The sequence below is a fragment of the Cnephaeus nilssonii genome, assembly GCF_951640355.1.
Source record: "Cnephaeus nilssonii genome assembly, chromosome: 8".
Lineage (NCBI taxonomy): Eukaryota > Metazoa > Chordata > Mammalia > Chiroptera > Vespertilionidae > Cnephaeus > Cnephaeus nilssonii.
The window spans coordinates 23,070,419-23,095,947 of record NC_137079.1 but is presented as its reverse complement, the minus strand read 5'-3'; the positions used below and the strand labels follow the sequence as shown (position 1 = coordinate 23,095,947).

The window sequence follows — 25,529 nt, the reverse complement described above, 5'->3', positions numbered from 1 at the left end:
AGCCGGTTTCGGCCTGATCCCCACAGGACAGGCCAAGGGACCCCACTGGTGCACGAATCCGTGCACCGGGCCTCTAGTATATTATAACTGGGTGTCCCCCCAAAATGTATACACACTTTAACAGCTGATAGCTCAGTTTTGAAAATGAAATGTATTTTAATAAAAACTACTTTTATAATTATTCAAAGTGTGTGTATACATTTTTGAGGGGGAATCTATTGGTCTCCTGAGACTGGAGGAAAGCATGAGGAAGGAATAAGGATGTCATTTGTAATTATTAAGGGGAAACAGGAGACCAAGGGAAAACATTGGTGGCTGGCAGTGAAGGCCTGGCTGAACTCTGAGACTGTACATCTATTGTGGCTCCAATTTATACCTTCCATGCTTCCTTCCAGCAACACTAAGCTGCATAACTATAATAGCAAAGATGAATGGAAACATTCATCTTAGTTTTCAGTTTTTCCAGGCAGGTAAAATAAGGGCCAGGATCAAAGGCAACCAAAGCTGATAGTCAGAGAGAGTTCAGATGATTAACCATGGCATGTGAGAGAGCAGAGGCACAGAAAAAACTGGAGAATTCAGCATCCAGAAGTCCCAATGAGGAGGCAGGAACTGGGATGGAGAGAGGTTGAGGTAAGAGAAGAGAATATTTGAGTTTCGAGATTTTAGGCTAAGGTAGAACCAGACCTCATTTCTGGGATGGGAGAGCCAGGTATCCATCCACCCAACGGGGCACCTTCTGAAGATTAGTTAATTAAAACCACTGATAGCCGAAACCGGTTTGGCTCAGTGGATAGAGCGTCGGCCTTCGGACTCAAGGGTCCCAGGTTCGATTCCGGTCAAGGGCATGTACCTTGGTTGCGGGCACATCCCCAGTGGGGAGGTGTGCAGGAGGCAGCTGATCGATGTTTCTCTCTCATTGATGTTTCTGGCTCTCTATCCCTCTCTCTTCCTCTCTGTAAAAAATCAATAAAATATATTTAAAAACAAAACAAAAAAACAACAAACCACTGATAGAGAGAGCACTGGGCAGGAAGTTTAGGATGGACAGTCGGGAGAAACATTCTTGGAAGCTCTCTGTCCCCAGCAGAGGACTCAGCTTGCCAGAAAGCTGACTGGATACAGCTGACAGCTGCAAGCTAAGTTATTTGGCTGGCGGTGGTGAAAATACAGAGCCCATTCTCCTCTCATCCTCAAATATAGCATTCAAATGCTCACAGTTGTTATTCTTGAGTGGTGGGTTTATAAAGACTGCTTCTTATTCTTTCTCTATATTTTCCAAGTGTTCAACAGTATACACGTGTTGCTCAAATGAGAAGTAAATAAAGTCTTTCAAAAATTGTTCTTTGTCTTCTCCCTCACTTTTCGCTACCATTCTCACTTTTGTTTCTTAAAAAAAAAAATTTTTTTTTAAAGAGTTTATTTGAGCCAAACTGATGACATATGCCAGGGAGCAAGATCTTAACTGCTCCCTCGCTGCTTCTCAGTTCTACTGCCTCTCACTGTTTGTAGTTTTATCTCCTCACCAGGATTACCCAGTTAAGCTTTCCTACTCCAGTCCATCCTGGCCAGTCCTTTGACACTTCCGCATCACCTCATCTTTCCTTAGGAAGCTCCTTACTGCCTTTCAGTGAGAACTCAGACTCAGCTCAGTGGTCAAGAGTGCCCAGTGAATGACCTCCCCGTCCTGTTGGCATCCCCCATTCTCAGCACATCCCACCTGGTGAATTGAGGGTCAGAGGGCAGTATGGCCCTATGCATGGCTGTTTGGCTGGAGGGAGGAGGCGGGGTTCTAATTAGCCTGACTCAAACCAGGGAGCAATGCAAGTGTTCTCCGCCCTGGTTCTGCCTGCAATACCCCTCCGGTCACCCTGTCTGCAAAGCTCCCTCAGCATTCCTCTCAGAGATGAGGGTCCAGTTGCAAATCCTGAGAAAATGTGAAGTGTGCTCAGGTCTAGAATGCACGTGGCACCCTTCCCTTTCCTTCACCTAAATGTGTGGAATGGAATAACCGTTTCTGAGATGTATGCTTCCTTCCTGGGTTTAAGGAACGCTTCCAGCAGGAGGCAGCACTACGTTGAGTATTCTATCTAGAAACTAACCTTCATTCCTCTTGAGAATTTAAGAGTAAGGGGCTAAGGCTCAGAGGGCTTCCTTTTATTTTAAAATGTATATTGATTTTAACACAGGTGTATTCAGTTTGACATTCATTTCAACTGTACTTTGATTCGTGCACTTTTCTGTATGTTATGCTTCAATAAAAAATGTATTACTAAACATGAAATATATATATATATATATATATATATATATATATATATATATATATATATATATTGATTTTAGAGAGCGAGGAAGACCACTTGCTGAGTCTATTAACAAATCCAGCTCTTCCTGAAGTATTGGAGAGAGAGAGAGAGAGAGAGAGAGAGAGAGAGAGAGAGAGAGAGAGAGAGAAAGAAACATGTATTTGTTGTTCCACTTATTTATGTATTCATTGCTTCTTGTATATGCCCTGACCAGGGATCAAACTTACAACCTTGGTGTATCAGGAGGATGTTCTAATCAACTGAGCTACCTGGCCAGGGTCAAAGGGCGTCCTTTAAAACTGGCTTCCCTGTTCTAGGGTCTCTGAACAGTTGGGGAAGGAAAGATTCCCCTCCACGTTGGCAGTGGGGCATCCTCTCCCACTCATCCTTGTAGGATACGTTGAAGTCACACTCATTCAAGGAAACCTAATCTGTAGGGATTGTACTTTTCCCCAATTAACCTGCCTGTCCTTACCTTCTCATGCCTATTTAATCTTCTGCATTTGAGGAGGCTTTGCTCAAGTTATTTCCAGAAACAGGTGTCTGTTGCCTGTCAGAGCTCTTCTATGCAGGATTAATTGTCCCCACAGCAAGGAGCACATGTCGTCTGCTCAGTGGGGGCAGGGAGGGTTGGCCATGCTAAATTCTGAACTGCATTGTGAGGAGAACAGGTTTCTGATTTCAGCAATGAAAGCTGCATGCACAACACAGGAATCACACACATGGCTTCAATTCCTAGAGGTGTTACACCAGCTTCTGAAAGGCTTAGTTTTGCCCGCTGCTCTCTCTAGTGCATAAAACAGTGCCTGCACATAGGCACATAGTAGGCACTAAATAAATAGCCCTTCCATAAGTGAGAAAATGCTATCAATCTTCTTTCATTCCTTTGCCTCCCTACCCACCCCACTAAGTCTAAGCAACCCAATGAACATCTGAATGACTCTACTTTCTTCCTCCGGATTTACCTTAACCCCAATCTATTACTGCCTTGCTCGAATACCTCCAACCAACATCCTAGTTGCCTACAGCTAAGAATCCAAACAGCCCAGATTTCAGTTCCAATCTATGTGGTATAATGAGGATGGGCTTTCATATTGGACAGATAGAAGCTGGAATCCTAATTCTGATATACACTGACCATGGACATGTAATAACACAGGAGTAAAAACACCTACTTTAAGTGATGGGGGCCATAAATAAGATGGTAGTAAAGCTCCAGAATACAGAAGGCATTCATTCAACCAAAGCTTTCTGTTTCAATAACCTAAACCTATATGGTATCTGAATTTACCTTGGGCTACCCAGCACACTTCAGTCTCACACACTATATTCATTCCAGACAGCACACCTTTGCTCAGGCAGTTTCTCCTACAGCCTCCATATCCTTTGCACTCTTCAACTGCTCCTCTCCTGCTGACCTGTCACACTCTCACTCCACTTGTCTGCACTTAATCATGCCTCCTGGGATTATTTTTTCTCAGGTGTTTGCCTTAAAATGCTCATGTACTGCCTTAAGATCTAGCATCATGCTGGGTGTGGATAAGAGGTTTAACAAAGGCTTGTTAAATCAGAATGAGGTTGGGTATATCTGGAAAAGACCACTTGCTGAGTCTTAAAGAACCCAGGTCTTCCTGAAGTACTGGTTTCAGGCCTTGGGATTTCTTGGTTGGCTACGTGTCCTTGAGCTTTCTTTGAGTTGTTTTCAACAATGATGAATATTGTACTAAAGGGTGCCAGTAAAAAGATGGCCTCCTCCATACCTCACCTGACTACCTGGGAGCTGGAGGGATGCCCACAGCTGTGCCAACAGTAGTGTGGAGGTTGGAAAATTACTGGAAGTTCAGGTCCTATTTTGCCACTCATGCTCACTGGGAGCATTCCCCAAAGTTTGTTTTTGGCCTTCTTACTATTTACTCTGTGCAGCTCACAAATTGGCATTTCTTTCTGACCTGTTTTCTGGGACTCACAGACCAGAAATCTCTGACACATCTCTCCTCCTACCTCACCAAGTGCTGTTAAACCTCCTTTTCCAAAGTAGCCTATTACTATTTCCACCAGCCTGGTTCAGCCTCTTCATTTATGTATGGAAAACCCAACAGCTTTGACATTCCTCTAGCTAAACTGCTCTTCTGGCCCCTGTACCTCGGGCCATTCATGATCCAGGAAGGCGCTCCCCAAATTAAAATCCTGCCAGAATCTGATTTTCTTAACTCGTGGCATCAACACAGCCTTCTAGCCTTGGACAATCACATATTGTCTTATGACATTTTTGGGTGTCCTTTTACTATTCATAGAACCTCTCATCTCCAGATCAGGTTGTAAGCTCCTTGGGAACACATAGCATAGCTTAAAACACTTCTATTTCCTGGTTCATCGCATGTGGCTCTGTCCCACAAACTGGGTTTCCCAACTGCAAACAGTGCTTTTGCTGATGCTAGAGGGTGAGCAGGCCAAACTGTGATGGTTTTCTAGAGTATCTCTAGAGAAGCTGTAAGACTCCATACACTGGGATGTTACACTGGACCACAGGAGCCTTCTCTCTCCAAGATTTTAACTTCCTCAAGGACAAGGACTGTGTCATAGGTCTTTGTTATTCCACATGATCCAACCAGAATAATGCTCAAGAAATACCTGGGTTTCCTGGAGGATACTTTCAATCAATGAGAAAGATACACAACTTGTGAACAATTTTCTTATTGTCAAAGAAGCTGATTATTTTTTTTATTTTTATTTTTTGCATCTCTTGGATCCTGAAATATAGCACCTAGAAGAGGGATGGATCTGATCATACGGACTTGTGGCCAAGACCTCTGGTTGGTCAGGAGGGGAGAGAATAAGGTGCTTTCAATGAAAAGCTAAAGGATTGGGAAGGCTGATCAGATCTCATTTGATCTTAGTTGGAGCTTTAGTTGTTCTTTGCTCTGATGGTGGTGGTCTCTCCATGGTTTCACTTTCTTGTTATATAAAAAGGGTATGCTGCCTTAACCAGTTTGGCTCAGTGGATAGAGCATTGGCCTGTGGACTGAAGGGTCCCAGGTTGGATTCTGGTCAAGGGGCATGTACCTTGGTTGCAGGCACATCCCCAGTAGGGGTTGTGCAGGAGGCAGCTGATCGATGTTTCTAACTCTCTATCCCTCTCCCTTCCTCTCTGTAAAAAAAATCAATAAAATATATATTTTTTAAAAATAAAAAAGGGCATGCTGTGTGCCTAGAGTCAACAGGTCACTGTGGCTGGGTCCTTCCACATACCATCACCGGTCACATGGATTCCAGCTGCAGGAGGGGGACTCCAACTCAGCTACAGAAAAGGCCAGGCCAGGGACTTGGCCACTAAGGCCTGCTTCTCCCCAAACAGCAGATGGACCAGTGCTATGAGCACAGAGCTTGTCAAGTCCATGCAGTCACTGCCTCTTGGCCAGAGGCCATCACCCCCCAGCCTATGATGAGAAACACCTTATTTCTCAGCAAAACCCAGTCCCATCTCTCATTTACTGTGTGTGACTTCAACTTCTGAGCTGGTCTTCTAAGCTGTAAAATGAGGATGACACTTGCTCTACTTGTCACGGGATCAGCATGAGAATCGAAAATGAGATAATGTCTAGGAAAGTGCTTACAGAGCCAGGTCATTCAGAAGGGTTCCTCCATGTCTGCTTGGCATTCAAGGCCCTTAGAGACCTGGCCTTTTTTTGACATTTATAAAAGCCATCTCCACTCACGTAAATTGCCTGCTCTGGCCAAAGCAGGAAACTTGATGTCCTGCCCTTGCACACCCTGAATCCCTAAGACCACCGGATCCCGGAAACACTGGGCCCTGCCTCCGCCCGGCCCGCTCTTTCTCAGGACCAACTGTAACGTCACCTCCACGAAGCCTCCATTTGCATGGCCCACTTGCTGGTTACTAATCCTATATAATCTCTTTTGTGCTACTTTCCTTAATGGGTAAATCGTATGCTTCAATGAAACGGTAAAGCAGAGAGCTTGTGAAAATAAAAGAGAGAGCGAGCTTGTCTCATGTTTGTATCCCTAATGGCAGCTCACACAAAGGGATCACTCAACAAATATCAGGGCACATGGATCAAAGAGGTTCTATACTGGCCAAGGCTCAGACTCTTCCCTTTGATTCTTGCATGAATGAAGCACAGAGTGAAGGTGATAGGTCACTTGCCAGGCTTAGGAAACAAAGCCCAGAAAAGAGGTGGCACCCACCACTGGAAAACAAGAGATGGAGAGCAGCGCAGTTCAAACCCAGTCCCATCTCTCATTTACTAGGGTGTGATTTTGACTTCCGAGCTGTAAAATGAGGATGACACTTGCTCTACCCCCGTCACAGATCAGCATGAGAGTCACAGATCAGCATGAGAATCGAATGAGATAATGTATAGGAAAGTGCTTTACATGCACTGTGCAGCGTAGTTGGTGTTTGCTATCCCCATGGAGTAGAAAAAAGCTCAGACAGGGGCCAAGTTTTGGCCCAAGGGCAAAGGTGGCTTTTATTTCCTCTGCTGAGGAAGTAGGGGAAGGGGACTTCCCCAAGCACACCAACTTAAGGAAGGGGAGTGTGCCCTCAGAGGAAGAGAGCCGGCTGGTCATTCAGGAGGGCTCCTCCAAGTCCACTTCCTGGCCCAGGCTGCGGGGTGTGTGCTCTTGAGAGTCACTCCCCTTGGGGTGCCAGCTCTTGCGTGAATGGAGGCACAAAGAGGTATCTGCTGGTGTTCACCAAGAGGAAGGGGGGACTGGTGCCCTGACTGAGGGAGCAGAGGACTGGGGTGGTCGACCCCACACCCAATGCCTGCCCAGGATGATAACTGGCGGTGTGACTCTTCTCCGGAGAAGGGCCAGAGAGGCCCAGAGGCATTGCTCGATCTGACGGCTGGTCCTTTAAATGTCCATCTCAAACTGTGACTCTTCACCTGGGGAGAGAAAGGACAGAGGGCCAGGTGAGCAATGGTGATTGTTAGAACTGACATTTGTTTTATTTATTTTTTTTAAATATATTTTTATTGGTTTCAGAGAGGAAGGGAGAGGGAGAGAGAGAGAGAGAGAGAGAGAGAGAGAGAAACATTAGTGATGAGAGAGAATCATTGTTCGGCTGCCTTCTGCACGCCCCCTACTGGGGATTGAGCCTGCAACCCGGGCATATGCCCTCGACAGGAATCGAACCCGGGACCCTTCAGTCTGCAGACCGACGCTCTATCCACTCGGCCAAACAAGCTAGGGCTATTTTTATTTTTTTTAAATATATTTTTATTGATTTCAGAGAGGAAAGGAAAGGGAGAGAGAGACAGAAACATCAATGATGAGAGAGAACCACAAATCAGTCGGCTGCCTCCTGCACACCACCACTGGGGATCGAGCCTACAACCCAGGCACAGCCTGACTGGGAATCGAACTGTGACCTCCTGGTTCCTAAGTCGATGCTCAACCACTAGAACTGACATTTTAGAAGCCAGGGAGATGTGTTATCTTTTCATTCTGGTGTTCCTACAAGAAGAGCAGAGGCCAGATTTAGTTGCCAAGGAGAGTGGAGGGAAGGCAGGACTACACTAGGTATTCCTGGAAACATCGATCTGAAGGTGCCCTGTCCAGCTGTGCTCTCTTCCCCAACCCCAAAAGCACAGAGGCCAGGTCTCCCATAGAGGTGATAGCCCTGAATTTTGTATACTTTTTATTATTTTTTGTAAGAATGAATGATTACGTGTGAATTGACATAAATATACTTTCATAGAAAAATAGTCCTTAATTATTCCAGAGAGCTTTTTGGAGCATGTGTCCCAACTTTTAGTTAAGAAAATGATACCAAAACCTACTCAGCATACTCTGATTGCCCATGGAATAGCCTGACTTTGCAATAATTCAGCCACTCACCGCCCTCACTAACGTTCCCACTAAAATTTCCAAGGCATTCATGCTGCAGGTTTTCTTTTGAATGGAACTGCCTCATTCAGCATCTCCTGGGCAAGGCCCAAGGTTCTACAGAGTAAGATGCCTGCTCTAGCCCCACAGAGATACAACTGGCCTCTTCTTCTGGTTATATTAACACAACTATGTGGGTCCAAGGCCAGGAGCCTTGGCTTCTTACATCCAGTTCAGCAAAATGAAAAATGATGTCCCTCCCTTACCATCACACCCCGTCACAACTGTGAGAACCTACTAGGCTATTATGGTGGGTAAGGTTGCTGCCTGGGGCACCACTGGGCCAACCCTGCATTTGTGATGGCCAGAGCAGCTCTAGAAACTGGGAAGTAAGAGAGTATGCAAGCGGGGACAAGGGACAGCCTTCAGGTAGTGGCGACTTAACAATTTCAGGAGTGCCCGGCCGGCATGGCTCAGTGGTTGAGCGTCAACCTATGAACCAGGAGGTCAAGGTTCAATTCCTGGTCAGGGCACATGCCCAGGTTGTGGGCTCGATCCCCAGTGTGGGGTGTGCAGGAGGCAGCCGATCAGTGATTCTCTCTCATCGTTGATGTTTCTATCCCTCCCTCCCTCTCCCTTCCTCTCTGAAATCAATAAAAATATTTTTTAGGAAAAATTTCAGGAGTTACACTTCCACCCTCAACTTCCAGTCTTTGATTGGAAGCAAAAGGTAGGGGTAGAAGGCACCGTGCCATCAGCCACGTGAATCTGTTCATCCTTCTCTCCATCCTTTAACACACCGCAGAAACCCCGCTACCCGGTGCCGTCATTACTGCCCCCTGTGTCTCTTCCCACCCTTCCACTGCTCGCCAAGCCTGAAAGGCAAGGCAACTGTCTCCTGTCTTGGGCTGTGGGGTCCCCAAGGTAATTATGAGTCATGGCCTTGCAGGCTCCTGGTAGATGGATTCTGCTGCTGTCAGCAGAGCCAGCCCAGCCCGAGGTCTCAGCTGCTTCCTGTCTGGCCTGGTGTACTGCCTTCCGGGTGAAGAGCCAGCGAGTTCCAGGCTGACTCGGTTTGTCTGCAAGTGCTTACACTGCACCCTCCCATAGTGGGAGAGCTCAGACACGCTGATGAGCCAGTCACGGTGCCACAGATTACATTCACACACACCTCTGCCCGGGGGGCTGTTCTGATGACTTGGGGGGGAAGGAAGGAGGGATCAGAAGGGCTTAGAGACCCCATGGCAAACCTGCAAATAACTGGTTGCATTTCTACTATTCATCAAGGACCCACTAGTGGATGACACCCTGACAGAAGGCATCCTGGATGCCTTTCTGAGCCTGTAGACATGTCATTTCCTGGAGGTCAAGTACACCATGTCTTGGAAAAGTTGTCTCCTGCACATGAATATCGTGGATGTGTTTCTAGTGTTGCGGATACAACGTATAGCTTTAGGAACAATTATATAAAGGGGCATACTTAGGGAAGTTGCTATGTGGGGCCTCTTCCATCTCAATCAATCTCCCCACTTAGATTACCTGGTGAGGCCAAACCATCTTTTCTGTGGCTCTTGGGCCCCTTTCATGGGGAAAGTTGGTACTGATGAAAGTTCTCCCCACCATTCCCCCAATCCTTACCCGCCTCCCTCTGGACTCTGAGCTGCTCCACAGGTGAGACAGTCACCATCAGTCCCTCCCTGGAACTCCCCCTAGTGGCTAGGACTCTCAGGCCACATACATTCCCATCCCAAAGAAGACCCTGGCCAAGCCCCGCCACTCACCGCCTGCTGGCTTATCTTCAGGGCTGTTCTGCAGGTGGTTCTGGCTGGCTTCAGTGGGGGGCTCGTCACTTACAGGGCTAGTGACCCCCGGAATGGTGGGCAGGTCCCGTGGGGGGGTTTTGGTCACAGGTGAATTCCGGCACTCCATCAGGAACTTCCGGTCATAGATGATCCTGGTACCTGGAAGGGAACAGGGACACTGGTAGAGCCACTTTGAACCCCCTGCCTGCTGATGTTTCCACGTCTCTGAGGCATGGTGCAGCACAGGCAGCAGGTTTTCCTGTAAAAGCCTGGCCTATAGCCCTGGCTGGTTGGTTGAGTGGCATCCTGTGTACCGAAGGGATGCTGGTTTGATTCCGGCCAGGGCATATGCATGGGTTGTGGGCTTGATCCCCAGTAGTGGGTGTGCAAGAGGCAGCCAATTGATGTTTCTCACTCTCTCTTCCTTTCTCTCGCTCTAAAAATAAATTTTTAAAAATATTTTAAAAAAAGACCTATAAAAGGTGGAACGAGACTTATTCAGGTGCCTAGGACTCTGCTGCCACCAAACTGCCCTGATTCCCCGTTACTCTGATGGAAGAAGGGGCCCACTGGCCACCAGACTGCATCCTGTCTCCGCTCAGAGCTTGGCACACCCTGTGCTCGCTCCTTAAAGCCCACCAATTCACTGACCTAATTGCAGCTCAGCGTTATTACTTGACAATCCTGTCCCACAGTGGAAAAGGTATGTTTTTTACTCACTTTTCAACTCCATCCTTACAGCACCCTCCTGGGGTATCCAGAATCTTTCACTCCATTTTACAAATGTGTGGACAAAAAAATTAAGTCATTCCCCAACTAGTAAAAACGAGAACACCCCTGCCTGGGCTTTGTGGAGAGGAGTGACTCAGGGGCTCCACCTGCCCACAAACGGTCTTCCGCTACGTCCACCTCCCCGAGCCACCCTGCTCTGTCCCTGGCACTGGTTTACCCATTGCTCTGAGGCGTCACCGCACTTCAAGGTTTGTAGATGGTCTGAATTCCATTCATTTTCTTTTTGTTCTCCTGTCACAAGTGTCACCCTAGGGTGGGGACCAAGTCTTATGGAATTACTCACTATCCTAAAACAACACATTGGACCCATCCTGTGATACTTAAAAAGGGGTGTTTTCTAAAGTACAGGACTCAGGGTCCTCATGGGAGACCCAGCTGATCCATCAAATGACAGTGAACAGTGAGAGGTTATTCCTGATCACCTCTGAAGTAATATAACAGCTCACCAACATTTGCCGATTGCTCCCCTTTCAACCAAGAGCAGGCCTCAGGTTCAAAGCCTTCCACAGGCAGGGGAATCCAGCTAGAATTTAAAACTGTCTTGTTGTCATTATATTTCTTTTTATAGTTACTTTCTATTAATGGCAAGTGAATCTGGTTTTCCATATATAGTGGTGGTATCAAATTTCCTTTTAATACGTAACAGGATGTAATTTACTACAAGGTGGGGCAAAAGTAGGTTTACAGTTGTTTGTATGGAAAATAATACAATAATTAATAAAAAAAAATACATGAATGAACTCTGTGTTTCACGTACCCACACTGTAAACCTACTTTTGCCAAACCCTCATTTGTGCTAATAAAATCCATAGACTAAGTGATGGCAGAGGCATCTAAGACACCCACCACGGGGGCATTTTAGCTGCAGAGGGTAAACAGTGGTGTCCAGAAAGCCCGCTGACAAGGCACCAAGTGGGGGAGGGAGAGAGACCACAGAGCCACCTCCGATTCAGTTGGGAAGGATGAGGAACGGAAGCTACAGATCCATGTGGTGGAAATGTTTCCTACGAAGCTCTTGGGCTTGTTAAGCCTTTTTCCCTCCATCCCTTCATGGGATTCACCACTACACAGCTTCAGTTAACAGTGATCTTCTGGAAATTCCCTACACCTCCCAGAGGTGAGGAAAACTTAACACACACACACAGTTCCATACTGTCAAAAATAGGAACTCTTGGCTGGAAGGTTGCTGTGGCCTCCCGGTGCTGGGGCCTTGGCCTGCATTTAGGGACCGGAAATGGACACCAGAGGGGATGCCAAGGTCCCCGCGAGGCGCGGAGCAGCAGGGCTGGAGGGTGCTGTCAGGTGAGGTCTTCTGAGAAGTGTGGGTATCGCGCCAGGCGGTCTCCACACAACCCTCTTCAGCCAAGGGCCTGCTTCCTCTCTCCATATTTGGGAAAAGGACCCAACTCCACTAGGTTTCTACAAACAGGAGTTTCTGAGGATCTAACAGGCTTCAAGATGGCAGAGCCCAGCAGTTCTCCTGCGGCTCCTCTCAAACGTCATGTAAAACACTAAGAAACAGAAGCACAGGCTCCAACTTGGATGCAAGTGAGGCTCAAACTGTTCCCAAATCACAATACAGAAAGACAGAAGGTGAATGGAGGAATGGTTCTAACAGAAGGAAAGGTGACACCTAAATGCAGGGGTGGGGGTTATAACGTGAAGCAAGTGGGGCCACCCCAGAGAACCCCAGGGAGGTTCAGGGATTAGCAGCATCCTGGGAAAGGGGAGGGGGGCTGCCATGTGCTCCTCACCCCAGGAGGGAGGGGAAATTAAGTTAAAGCTGACTTTCTGAATGGTGAGCCTCAAATCCCCTCCCCTGCTTCAGGATAATGAGTAAAGATAAAGCCCTACAGAAACAGATCCGGAGGGGGGGTTCCCCAGGGGAAAAACCTCAGCTAGCCACCAGTCTGCAGAACGCTCAAGGGGCTTCCAGTCAGCTCTTGAGCATTTTACTCTTAAATATAAACCGCCAAATGCCTCCACACATTTCTGACAAAAACGTACAACATTGAAAGAAAGATCTGGATAAATTAATAGGAGGAAAGAATAAAGGAAGCAGATTTTAAAGAACAGAAAGACAAAGAGATGAATAGGCAGAAAGATAAATTAGAGATTCAATATTAGATAACAGGAAGTCAGGAAAGAGAGAAGAAACTGATAAAAAGGAGTTTACTTAAATAGAAAAAAAGAAAGAGGATTTTCCTGAATTAAAAGAGGGTTTTCCTGAATTTCCTGAATGAAATGCCCGTTGAGTATCCAGTACAATTAATTAAAAACACTAATTTACTGTTCATCCTGATATTTCACAATACCAAAGGATAAAGAGAAAATCCTAAAATCTTGCAGGAAGAGGGAAAAAACAACAGGTGCACACAAGGACTGGGAATAAGAATGGCACAAAAAATTTTAATGGCAACACTGGAAGCTTGCCATCGTGTCAAGCTTGAGAGAAAATTCATTTTGACTGAGTTTTATACCCAGCCAACAACTAATCAAGTAAAGTAGAATAGAGATATTTCAGAAAGTGATAGGAGGATGTATTCTTCCAAAATTAGAGAAAGATGAGAGGCTTCAGGGAAGCCTATGTCCATAGCTGTGTGGCAGGCTCAGAGAAGCCAAACTGAATTAGTTTGAAAAAAAGGGAAAAAAATGGACTCATAAATTGAGAAGTCTGACTGTGTGTATAAAGCCATAATAAGAGGTGCTATAGCCCTAGCTGGTTTGTCTCAGTGGATAGAGCGTTGGCCTGCAGACTGAAAGGTCTCTGGTTTGATTCCCAGTCAAGGGCACATGCCTGGGTTGTAGGCTCGATCCCCAGTAGGGGGCGTGCAGGAGGCAGCCAATCAATGATTCTCATCGTTGATGTTTCTATCTCTCTCCCTCTCCCTTCCTCTCTGTAATCAATAAAAAACATTTTTTTTTAAAAAAAAAAGAGGTGCTAAAGGGCATGGGAAGATTTATTGAATGAAAACTAAGCATATATTTATTTATTTATTGTTATTTTAAAATATATATATTTTTATTGATTTCAGAGATGAAGGGAGAAAGAGAAACATAAATGATGAGAGATAATTATTGATCAGCTGCCTCCTGCACGCCCCACACTGGGGATTGAACCCACACCTTGGGCATGTGCCCCAACCGGGAATCAAATCTTGACCTCCTGGTTCATAGGTCGACGCTCAACCACTGAGCCATGCCGGCCAGGCAAAACTAAGCACATTTTTAAATGAAGCAATTTTTTTTAAGTTGTAAAAAATAGAAACTCCATACTTGGCTCATGGAGTCATAGCAATAAAAGTTATGAATATGTGTTTTTAAAATTTTGTGATATAATTATATTGGGAGAATGGGAGGAAAGGGTGGTGTACACATGCCAATAAATTATCGTCTATCGAAAAAGCAAGTCAATCGATGAAAGAGCTGAAAAATGTTGTCAGTTGTTTCTGAAGGGTGAGATGGGGGTGGGAGAGGCAAGAGGTTGCTGTTTTGTTAGAAGCCTTTTAGTATTTTTGAGTTTTAACTATTTTACATATATAAACTATTTACATACAGTAACTTTAAAATACTTGTATTATGAAAAAATCAAGCATATACAAAAGTAAACAGAATAATCCTATATAATAAAAGTGTAATATGCAAATTGTCCCCTCAACAGGGAGTTCGACCAGGGGGCGGGGCCGGCGGCAAGGGGTGGAGGGAAGAGAGGATCCCTCAGCCGGCAGCTACTAGGGACCATACCCACGCATGAATTTTGTGCACTGGGCCTCTAGTATAATTACACACACACACACATACACAAAAACAAACAAACAAAAAAACACACAAAACTTTAATTTTTCTTTAAACTAAGAACAGGTTAAATAAATCATGGAACAGACCTACAGTGCAATGCTGTCTGTGAAGCTGCTGTTTGGAAGAAGAAAAGTGTACATTGTTCACAATATATTGTATGAAGAAGAGTCACATAACTAACTATATGTGGTTTGTGTTTGGCTACCTCGGGGGGGGGGGGGGCTGGGGGGCGGGGTAAGATAAGGATTAAAGCAAAAAACAAACAAACACAAACAACTGAACATCTTTTACATTGAGCGCTTTTTAAAAATACAAAATTCTAATAAGGATACGAGGACAATAAGCAAACAAATAAGGATATAGGGTCTGAATTTCCTTTTCTAGTAAGTCAAGTTAAAACTTTTTTGGTTAGTCCTGGCCAGTTTGGCTTGGTGGTTAGAGTGACGGCCCTCGGACTCTTTGGGTTAGATTCCCAGTCAAGGGCACATACCTGGGTTGCAGGCTTGATTTCTGGTTGGGGTGCATGCGGGAGGCAACCAATTGATGTATCTCTCTCACATCGATGTTCCTCTCTCTCCTCCCCCTCCTTACTCTCTCCGCTCTCTCTAAAGAAATCAATTGAAAATATATCCTCCGGTGAGGATTAAAAGAGGTAGACTCCCCCCAAAAGCCCAGGGGGGCTTCTGCAGGGCTGGAGAAGTGGCATGGTGCGCTCACCCCTCTTGCACCTCTCTGTGCTGGTGTGTACTGGCCCCTGTCCACGCTAGACTTGACCCCCCACATCCCGTATTCAAGGATGGGGACTATGTAACCCAGGGACAAGCGTTAACCCTCACCTACACATTATCAATCTTGGTTCAATCCTACGTCCCAAAAGTAGGAGTGCATTTCTTACCCACAGAAGCCCTCTGTACCAGCACCATGCTAGGCGTTAGGGATACAAGCAAGTTAGCTCTAGTACGAGCTTCTTGACCTCAGACACTCATAATTTAGTCAGAGAAAGACTGTAAACAAATGAATACAGTCAACTGTGAAGTCTAAAAACAGAGGTGTGTGTGTGGACCACAGAGGGAGAGGGGAGAGATCTACCCTGTGTGTGCCAGTGGGGACAGAGATACCAAGCCCCCCATCAGCCCTGTCTTCCAGCTTCCAGGCAGCCTGAGCCAGAGAAACATCCATGTCACCCCAACAACCAACAATTCTGCACTGCCCCAAAGTGAGGGGGCAGTAGGGAAGGTGGACAGGGGATGACCTAGACTGGAGAGACTGGAGGTGCAGAGCAGGGGAACCCAGAACCGTGTCCCCCAGCAGGGCAGGAGGACAGAGGTGGATTCCCCACGTTTCAAAGCATGTTTCAGATTGGTGTAGCTGGGATCCTGTTGGGGATGGGGGTTTGGGGGAGGGCAGAGTTCAAGGTTTGGTCTTGAACTGCCTGTAGAGAAGAACTGAGGCTATTTTCTAACTGAAAGGCTTTTTAAATGAATCACTGTACAAGCCTGTGTGGGGGAAGTACAAGTTCAGTGGCTGCAGGAGTTCCCTGCCCCGTGGAGAGAGGGGGTGGGGGCAACATCTCAGGATGAATACTTGCTGTTCTTCCTGCAGCCTGGTGGTTAGAAACCCAGCTCTCCTATGTGCTAGCTCTCACTACTCTGGGCAAGTTATTACTCAATCTCTTGGTGCCTCCATTTCTTCTTCTGTAGAATGGGGATGATGACGATGAGAGTGCCAACTTCAGGGGGTTATTGTGTGGATTAGAACAGTGGCAGACACAAACCCCCTAGCTATTATGACCTGTATGGCTTCAGGGGACGTATTTCACCATTTATTTGGTCCCAAGCACACCAGGGACCAATAGACGGTCAAAACTGGGACAAAACAAGGGCGAGGAAAACAACCCTGGAGAGACACCTGTGGGGAGGGGAAGGCTTCCTCCCTCCTTTTTGGGCCCAGAGAGACATGCCTCGAGAACCACCGCTGGCTTTGGCCTGTTTGGTAACCAGTGTCTTTTGGGACTTTAAACTCCAGATGTGCACCAAATACAAGAACGGCATGTTTTCCAAGACATTCTTGGTGGTGAGGACAGTTTGCTGGAAGGTATATAGTGACTTAAGACATTCCCCCAGGGTCTGGTTTCCTCACCTGTAAACAAGGGCTGTGGATTAGGCTCATGGAGCTATTTTTAAAGCATGAACCCCGAGCCAGGTTTTATTGGTCATCTCTAGGGTCTGTTCCAGCTCTGTTACGCTGCCATTTATTTTTAGGATCTCCTTGTTGGCAGGTGCTTAAAGTGGTACAAACCGCACGAGGCCTGGAGGCAGAAGTTCTGGGCTCAGACCTGGGCCCACCAGGTACCAGCCCCTTGACGCCGAGGGCAGACTCATTCCTCAGCTCTAAGAGGAGGTTACTAACAAAATCCACACCTCACAGGAGCATCATGAAGATGAAATAAGGTAATGAATGTCTTGACTCCTTTTATGAGAACAAACCATTTGTGAGAATAAACCACACAACTGCTATGAAAAGAAAACCAACGAAGGGAGCACACACAAGCAGGCCAGAAGCTGCTTGGAGGCCGAGGAGCATTTACTGACGGCCCCTGCAGCCGGTACAGTAATGCACAAATGAATGCTAAGATTTTCAGGTCAAGTGACTACAGCTATCACCACCAGTCATCACTGCCTGCCTGTGGGCCAGACCCTGCACTCACAGCCTGACATGCTGGGTCTCAGCGTCCCCCAAAGAGGGAGATACATTACCCTCAACCCATAGGCAGGAAACTGAGACTTAGAAAGGCTGCCCCCACCAGCCACCCAGACATCCAGAGGCAGGTCTAGCCCGTCTTATCTCCAGTCCTAGACACAAACCTCTGTTTCAAGTTAGCAAGGCAGTCGCACTGGCAACTGGAAAAGCTACAGGGGTCTTCAGACTTTTGCTTCTTCTGAGTGTTTGGCCAGAACAGGATGTTCCCTGAGAGACAGACCTGCCTTCATTCCTCCTCCACCTCCCCACAGTACCCGCACGGGTTCCAAAGGCCGCTGGATGCGACTCCTGTAAATTGAGACGAGCTCATCCCTCACTTCCCCCTGGGCCTCCCCCGAGCAGGACATGAGGCCCAGCAAAAGTACAAGAATGGAATTCCTAGAACTGCTGTTCCCATTCCAGGGAAAGGGAGAGCATTTCACAACAGGGTCAGGGGAGGTTTGAATGCCTGTGCTCAGATGCCAGCCAGCAGCCTGAGGACAAAATAATCCGGGCAATTTTAAATTCAGCTCTCACCAGCTCTGGATCAACCTGGAGGCCAGGGCACAGACGTGCCAGGGTCTACCAGGGATCGCCCACCACCATGACCACCAGGCAGGAACCCCAAGGGTCTGGGCAGCGTTCCTGGCTGAGCTGTCTGTTTAGCAAGCGGAGCGGACTTGCCAGGGAGAAAGTCTTGGTGAGAGAAGCATAGCGTGCTCAGTCCAAGATCTTTCTTCACCTCTGCCCCCACCAGCTCTGCAAAGAGAACCCAGACCCAGGCGTTTCTCGGGTGCCCGGCATCTCAGGAAGCTCCAAGAACACCAACTAGGGGTGATCATCGAGTGGCAAAGGCCCCTTGGTTAGTCCCTCACTTCTGAGGAATTCCCTTGAAGGGAATTAAGGCCAGTTTATTTGAAAATTAAACAGGAAGAACAAGGCTTTTACAGAGACTTTCAGAACAAAATAGCTAAAATAATTATTTACTTCCCCAAACACTTCAAAATGCCGCCCAGAGCAGGGTGAAGGGACCCCAGAAATTCATTACTAACAGGGAGAGTGCCCTTCTAAAACACATGGAAAGGGGAGGGGCCTTGTTTTGTGTGTGAATTGTGTCCCCCTGAATTCACAGGTTGAAGTCCCAACCTCTAGTCCCTCAGTGTACTTGGAGATAAGGTCTTTCAAGAGGCCATTCAGTTAAAAGGAAGCCACTGGGGTGGGGCCTTAATTCAATATGCTGGTGTCCTTATAAGAGAGAGAGAGAGAGACACCGCAGAGGAACAAACCATGGCCACAACCACGACCATGTGAAGAGGCGGCAAGAGAGAGGCTGTGTGCAAGCCAAGGACAGGGGTCTCAGGAGAAACCAACCCTGCCTGCACTTTGATCTTGGACTTCCAGCCTCCAAAACAGTGAGAAAATACATTTCTACTGTTTAAGCTATCCGGTTTGTGGTATTTTGTTCTGGCAGCTCTGGCAAAGTAACATAGGCCGGCTTTACCCTTTTACTCTGAAGAGCTGAGAAGAGAAATTCGTTTTCACACACACACTCTCTTTAAGACAAGAGACCTGGTTCTTAACTTCCATGCTATATGTATCACCAGGAAACCAAAGGGAGTTCAGAACTCGCCTGTACCTCCTGGTATTCTTACTCCCACCCTCTTTTAGACTGCTGGGCTCAAAAACTCAACTCCATCCTATTGCCAGAAAATCAAGGATGTTCAAATGGGAGGGCAGAGCAAGTGTGGGCTCCTCTGAAGAGTGTCCCCAAAGCCCGGCCACTTGAAGGGGAAAGAGAAGGTAGTGGTGAGTAAGGGGAGGCACGACAGGAAGTGGAATGCATTGCCCAGTGGTCTGGCATCATGGCCCCATCTGTATGGTTTGCTCTGTGGAGCTGGACACAAGGCCTTGGAAATGGGGCATGGGATCGATGACTCAGTGTTCTCTGGAAGGTGTCCTCTGTTCTTAAATCCAGAGCGGATTCACAGGCTTGTTATTCTGGTTTGCTTCTATCCCTGGCCTTGGCTCTGCTGGCCAGTTAAGTTCCCTCAAAGACCATTTTTTGAGCTTTGGCTCTTATGGAAAATGGTCTGAAAACGTGGCCCCCATAACTCCTTCCATCCCTATTCACACACGTGGCTTCCCTCATTCGAAGGCAGTTATTCCTCCCCCCTTTTATAAAAAAAATACATCTTTACTGATTTCAGAGAGGAAGGGAGAGGGAGAGAGAGAGATAGAAACATCAATGATGAGAGAGAATCATTGATTGGCTGCCTCCTGCACACCCCCTACCTGGGACCCTTCAGTCTGCAGGCTGACGCTCTATCCACTGAGCCAAACTGACTAGGGCTCCCCTCTCTTTGAATCTGGGCTAGCCCTGTGTCTTGCTTAGACCAACAGAATACAGTGTAAGTGATGATATGTGACTTCTAAGCCTGAGCCCTAAGAGACCTTGAAAACTGCCAACTAAATAAGTCAGGTTAGACTCTTGAAGAAGACACAGAGAGCCCCCAGCCTTCCTATTGTCCCCAGCAAAGCCCCAGATATGTGGGTAAGGCCATCTTGGACCTTCTAGCCAAGGGCAATTCAGCTGCCAACTGTATGCAGCCAGATGAGTGAGTGTAGGCAAAATCGTCAAGGAATGTTGTTGAAGTTACTAGCTTTGTGATGGCTTGTTAGACAGCAATAGCCAAGTGATACGGCCATTCTCATCAACACAAGTATCTCTGGGCAGCTGGTGATGATCGAGGCCTGATCTCTGAGCCTCTCATGAGCGTTCATGGGCATAGACATTGGATCACAAGGCCCCTTTTGAGATGACATCTGCCCATGTCTTTCAGCACCCAAATGCCACGGGCAGATGTCATCTGCTCCTGCCTAGTCAGTGATGCTGGTTGCAAACATGTAAATAAGGAGCGTCAATTCCAGTGTCTGAGACCCTGGCCCCAAAACTAACGTGTTCAGTATAAAAAAGTCACTTCCTTCTACTTTCTCCTCAATAACAACAGAGGAAAGTAATATCAGGAATACTATTATCTGTAACACTGAAAATCAGTGGGAAAGTTCAGAGAGTTTCTGCCCCTTGGACATTCTAAGATAAACAATTATACCCTGTAAATGTTATTGTTAAGCCAGCTCAGACCCAGGCCTGGTGGTAAAGAAACTAGGTTACCCTGATAATGCTTTATTTATTTTAAAATGTTTTTATTGATTTGAGAGAGAAAAGGAGAGGAAGAGGGAGAGGGAGAGGGAGAGGGAGAGAGAAACATTGATCAGTTGCCTCCGGCATATACCCGGACCAGGGACCAAAGTGGCAATCTGTGTATGTGCCCTGATCAGGAATTGAGCCGGCGCCCCTTTGGTGCACATGACAACACTCAAACACTGGCCAGGGTCTGAGAATAGTTTCATTCCAGGCTTCTTCTCAACTCTTCACATCCTCAACACCAGACCTGGCACTCACTTGTGGAGATACAGAGATGAGTAAGACAGCTCTGAAAGAGCTCCCTGGCCAACCTAGGGCACAAACACGTAAACAAATACACATGATTCATTTATTATGAATCATAATGGAGAAAAAAACACTGGCATGGATCTAGGTAAGACCAGAAAGTAACACGTTTTTCATTTGCCTGAGCATGCAAGAATCTATGTGTACAAACGAACCACTTTCATTAAAAACTTTCACCGTGGGAAACAATCCTTTTTTTCAATACAATCCCTTTCCTAACTCTTCTGGAAGGACACTGAATAAAAGCCCCTACGACCGTGGTCGGCAAACTGCGGCTCGCGAGCCACACGCGGCTCTTTGGCCCCTTGAGTGTGGCTCTTCCACAAAACACCTCGGCCTGGGCGAGTCTATTTTGAAGAAGTGGCGTTAGAAGAAGTTTAAGTTTGAAAAATTTGGCTCTCAAAAGAAATTTCAATCGTTGTACTGCCGATATTTGGCTCTGTTGACTAATGAGTTTGCCGACCACTGCCCTGGGAGAAAATGCCTCACTACCAACAGATAAAGATGGTGCCGCCCTGCTGGCCCTTTCACCAAATTTGGTAATATAAAACTTTTTGCTCTTCCAGGAAAAAGAAAATCAAACTCCTCTTACAAACAGTAAGCCCCACCACCTTTGAGGATATTGAAAAAAAGTATGTAAACCTTTCAATGCAATTAAAACCCAGCAGCTACGTCTGCACTGTCAGAATGTGGGGCTTACCGGGGTGACTGCTCTGAGTGGGCAATTCTCACCTGACTATCATGCAAGTTCTACTGGTCACGGGGTGGGGGGTGTCTGTCTAACTGCTTCATTCTACAGATACAACTTGGATGCTTATAATTCTACTTCAAGTATGTCTTCATCGTCTTCAACTAGAAACCCAATCCCTTGAGGTCAGACTAATTTCAATTCTGGACGTGGTAAATGTCTTAAAGACAGGGAGGTTCGTGGGTATCGGAGGGAGTTTGGGGTGCTCTACAATTAAGACCCCATCAAAGTCTCTCATGAGGACATAGTGTGGGATGTTCTAAATGCTTTAAAAGGAAGCTCAGGTCAGTGTGAAAAGAGGCCCATCCTGTGCTGGGGGGCGGGAGCGGTCTGGGAGAGGTCAATGGGGGGGAAAAGGAGACATGTAATACTTTTCAACAATAAAGAATTAAAAAAAAATTTTTTTTAATCAATGGAAAAAATAAATTAAAAAAGAGGCTTATTGTATTTCCCTCACTGCCTTAATGTCCAACTGCTTTTAACCTGTCCTTAACAGTGAGATGTAGTCTCCCCTATGTGACTAAGGCCTCGGGACCTCGGTACTCTAGCTTCAGTGCCCAGCGACCTCCCCCTCTTCCCGGCACTCTGTGCCATAGCCGAACACTCGGGAGCTGCTCCAAGGTAAGCTTCCTGGGCACACAGTTTGTCTAACCAAACAAGGTGTCATTAGCACCTGTAGCCCTGCCTGCTGACCTCTGATGAAGTTGATCCAGGTATAGGGCTTAAGAAGGACTACTACCCAAGCAACCCCCTGTGGGCTTTGGGGTCAAATGTCTAACATGGAACTGGGAACATGGAGGGGAGTTAAGTTAAGGAGGGGTGGAACAGAGGAAGGTTTCTGACCCATTCCAAACATTCTGCTGGTTTGTGGTGCTCTGGAGATTTTCAAGACTCCATGGGCTCGAGTATTCATAACGACACTCCCTTCAGCAAATTCCTCTTACGTTCTCCAGACATTTTAACTTCAGATCAGTGGCTCAGCTTGTGTGTGTGTGTGTGTGTGTGTGTGTGTGTGTGTGTGTGGATGGTGGTGATAAATGACCCTGGAAAGTAAATTGGAGTCACTCGAATGAAGATGGCTACTCCTTTTCCTCCAGGGACAAACACTGCAGTACCATATTCAGCAAGAGTGACTGCGGGACACTTACTTCAACAGCTCCTGGCATCTCCTGTAAATGAGTGCAGGCCCCCATCCAGACTCTCTCTCCAGACCCTGGTTTAAAGATTGATGCCAAACCCGACCTCAAGAGAAGTTTACCTGGATAGAAGCATCATTTTTTTTGCCAGACCCAAAAGGGGTGAAAAGGTGAGGGAAGTCATGTCTTACTAATTTCTGAGTACAGTAGCCTCCCCTTATCCGGGGGGGGAGGGGGGGGACACACATTCCAAGACCTCTAGTGAAGCCTGAAACCATGGATAGTACCAAACCCTAAGTGACTAACAGGCGGATAGCATGTTCAGCGTGCATATGCTGGACAAAGGGATGATTCACTACCCAGGTGGGACAGAGAAGGATGCCATAAAATTTCATCATGATCTGAATGAGGTGCAATGTAAAACTTACTTTTTTATTTCTGGAATTTTCCACTAAATCTTTTTGGACCATGGATAACTGAAACCAAGATAAGTGAAACCACGGATACGTAAGGGACTATTGTGCTTAGTGTGGTGTTTAAAGCAATCACTGGGGGCTAATTAGAAATGCAGAATCTCAGACCCTACCCCAGAACCTACAGAATCAGAATCTGCATTTAAATGAGGTCCCCGGTAACTCAACTGCGCTCGGAAGACGGAAAACAGCATGCAACAGAATGACCCTTTCTCATTAGTTCAAGCTTCTCTGTCCTGGCAAAGGGTTAGGGTAAAGTGTGTTTTGGAGGAAGATTTCACACCGTGGCTAACGGAGGCAGAGGCAAGCCAGGATTCTCCAGTTACGGACTGTGAGCTGTGCCTGCGCCTCTGGACACCCCAGACAAGAAAGACTGGTCTTTAGGCTCCTGGCACTGCTAGCGTTCTCCTGGTTACACTCTGACGCAGAAGCCTTGTCCTCTCTCTCTCCCAACTGAAGACCCTCACAGAAAGGAGGGTTTGCTGTGGTCTGCCAAAAAACACCCATTTCCCAGTCCAAGGTAGAAGTGGAGAGTTCCCTATAAACAGGACTGCTGGGTATGGCTTCCAATCTGATCTGTCCCCATCTGGCAATAAAGGGCCTCCTGAGCCTTCAGGCCTGCCTCAGTGTCCACCCTGAACAGCAGGTTCACACCCTCACTTGAGGAAATCCCCCAAACTGTTGGGCAAAGTCCTGAAAGACACATCGGGGCACAGAAAAAGCAGAGCAGCATGGACTACATACATAAAGGCCGGCCGGGAAGGGAATTTGAGTCAAGAGTGGCAGGAAGAGTCCCTGGGAACTTTTCCTGGGTCATTTTTAAAAGGAGAGAGAGAGAGCGAGCAGCTTTCCCACTATGCTTGGCTGCTATTTCTTTCTTGCTCAGCTTGGGAAAAGGTGTAAAATTGCACAATGGACGCGTGTTCTTAAGCTTTGGGGCCTCGGTAGAAGAAGGTGGCATGGCTGGACGAGAACATCTAAGATCCCCCAACGATTCTAACTTTGCATGTTTTGTATCCAACAGCCCAAGACCTCGCTGGTGGAGGGACAGCTGCCTGGAAAAATAAGCATGTGGCCCCAAACGCTGGCAGATGCGGCTGCACGCCGCCCCGCCCGCACCCTTGTCTCAGCGCCGCGCCAAGATCGGTGGCCGTTTTCTAGTAGTTTGGGCAGGAACAGTAGAGGGGGGAGGAGGAGGAGGAAGGGCAAAAGAGGTGAGGGCAACACGAGGATGGGAGGGACGTGAGCCACGAGGAGGATTTCATTATGCAAACAAGCGGGCAGGTTTCATCAGCGCCTCTGCGCCGGGGCTCCGGGGCTGGGAGGGAATGCCTGGCTCCGGAGGGCAGCCCAAAGCTGGCACCAACCCGTGCCAACTCAGCTTCCTCTTCCTCATCCACTCTTAGGGAGGTCACACGGGTCCCCCCTCCCCCCGGGGGGAGGGACGTGTTTTTCTGCACAGCCCTGCCCGTACCCCGGGTCCCTCGGCGGAGTTCCCACACACGTAAGCGGGCAATCTGCCACAGGTGGCGGCGAGGCTGCAGGAGCAGGCGAGCACCCTCAGCCCCAAACCTGCCTCCGTCAGAGGGTGCTTGCCCGACGCAAAACTGGGGGTACCTCGGGAAGGAAAAAGGACTCTCTACACGAGGCATTTACCCCAACAGAGAACCCCCACTTCCCGCAAAAACCAACCTCCAGGCCAGTCCTCTCCTTGATCCGTGGGCACCCTGATCCCAACGCCTGAGAACTGCCCCCCAACACCCACAAGGTGCAGCACGCCTCGGCAAGTGGCAATCCTGGAAGCGTGCCTATCTGTTTGGGTGGGGGGCGCTCAGCCATCTCCCAGAAGGAGGGAACTCAGGGGGCAGTTTGCAATCCCGGCTCTGGAGGACGCACCCAGAGAGCAGGCAACGGGACGCGGCCACCCACTCGCTCTCTGTGGTCATCTCCGCGACCCTCGCCGCTTCCCTGAAACCCCTTACCCAGGTTTCCCAGCCCCCCGCGCCCCTGGGTCGGCTCGCCCGTCCAATGGGCGGGGGTCGATCCCAGGCTCCGCTCGGCCCGTCCTCCCCCCGCCCGCACCCGGACCCCGCGAGCCGGCGCCTACCTCCCGGGGTGGTGCTGAAGAGCGTGCCGCCGGGGGTGGTGCTGTAGTCCCCGGGGGGGAGCTGCACGCCGTCGCTGAGGACTACCCGGTGAGTGGCGGGGATGGCCCGGCTTGGGGTCTGGCTGCAGCTGCTGCTCCCGGACATGGTCTTCCGCGCGTAGTGCCAGCAGCCAGAACGTGGCCCTCCTGCTGCTGCAGCCGCGATCCAGCCCGCCCCGCCCCGCCCCGCCCCGCCCCAGGCCGTCCCTTCCGCCTCTGTCT

At 47.8% G+C, this 25,529-nt stretch overlaps 1 protein-coding gene across 1 annotated transcript; it reads right to left on the bottom strand.

The window, feature by feature from the left end:
* Positions 1-4,945: 4,945 nt before the first annotated feature.
* Positions 4,946-25,479, bottom strand: EIF4EBP1 (eukaryotic translation initiation factor 4E binding protein 1). The gene is made up of 3 exons (XM_079778460.1): positions 25,269-25,479; positions 9,944-10,123; positions 4,946-7,219 (listed from the first exon to the last, which is right to left on the bottom strand). Exons 1-3 carry the CDS (start codon positions 25,411-25,413, stop codon positions 7,188-7,190), a joined length of 357 nt encoding a protein of 118 aa, XP_079634586.1. The 5' UTR covers positions 25,414-25,479; the 3' UTR covers positions 4,946-7,187.
* Positions 25,480-25,529: the final 50 nt, after the last annotated feature.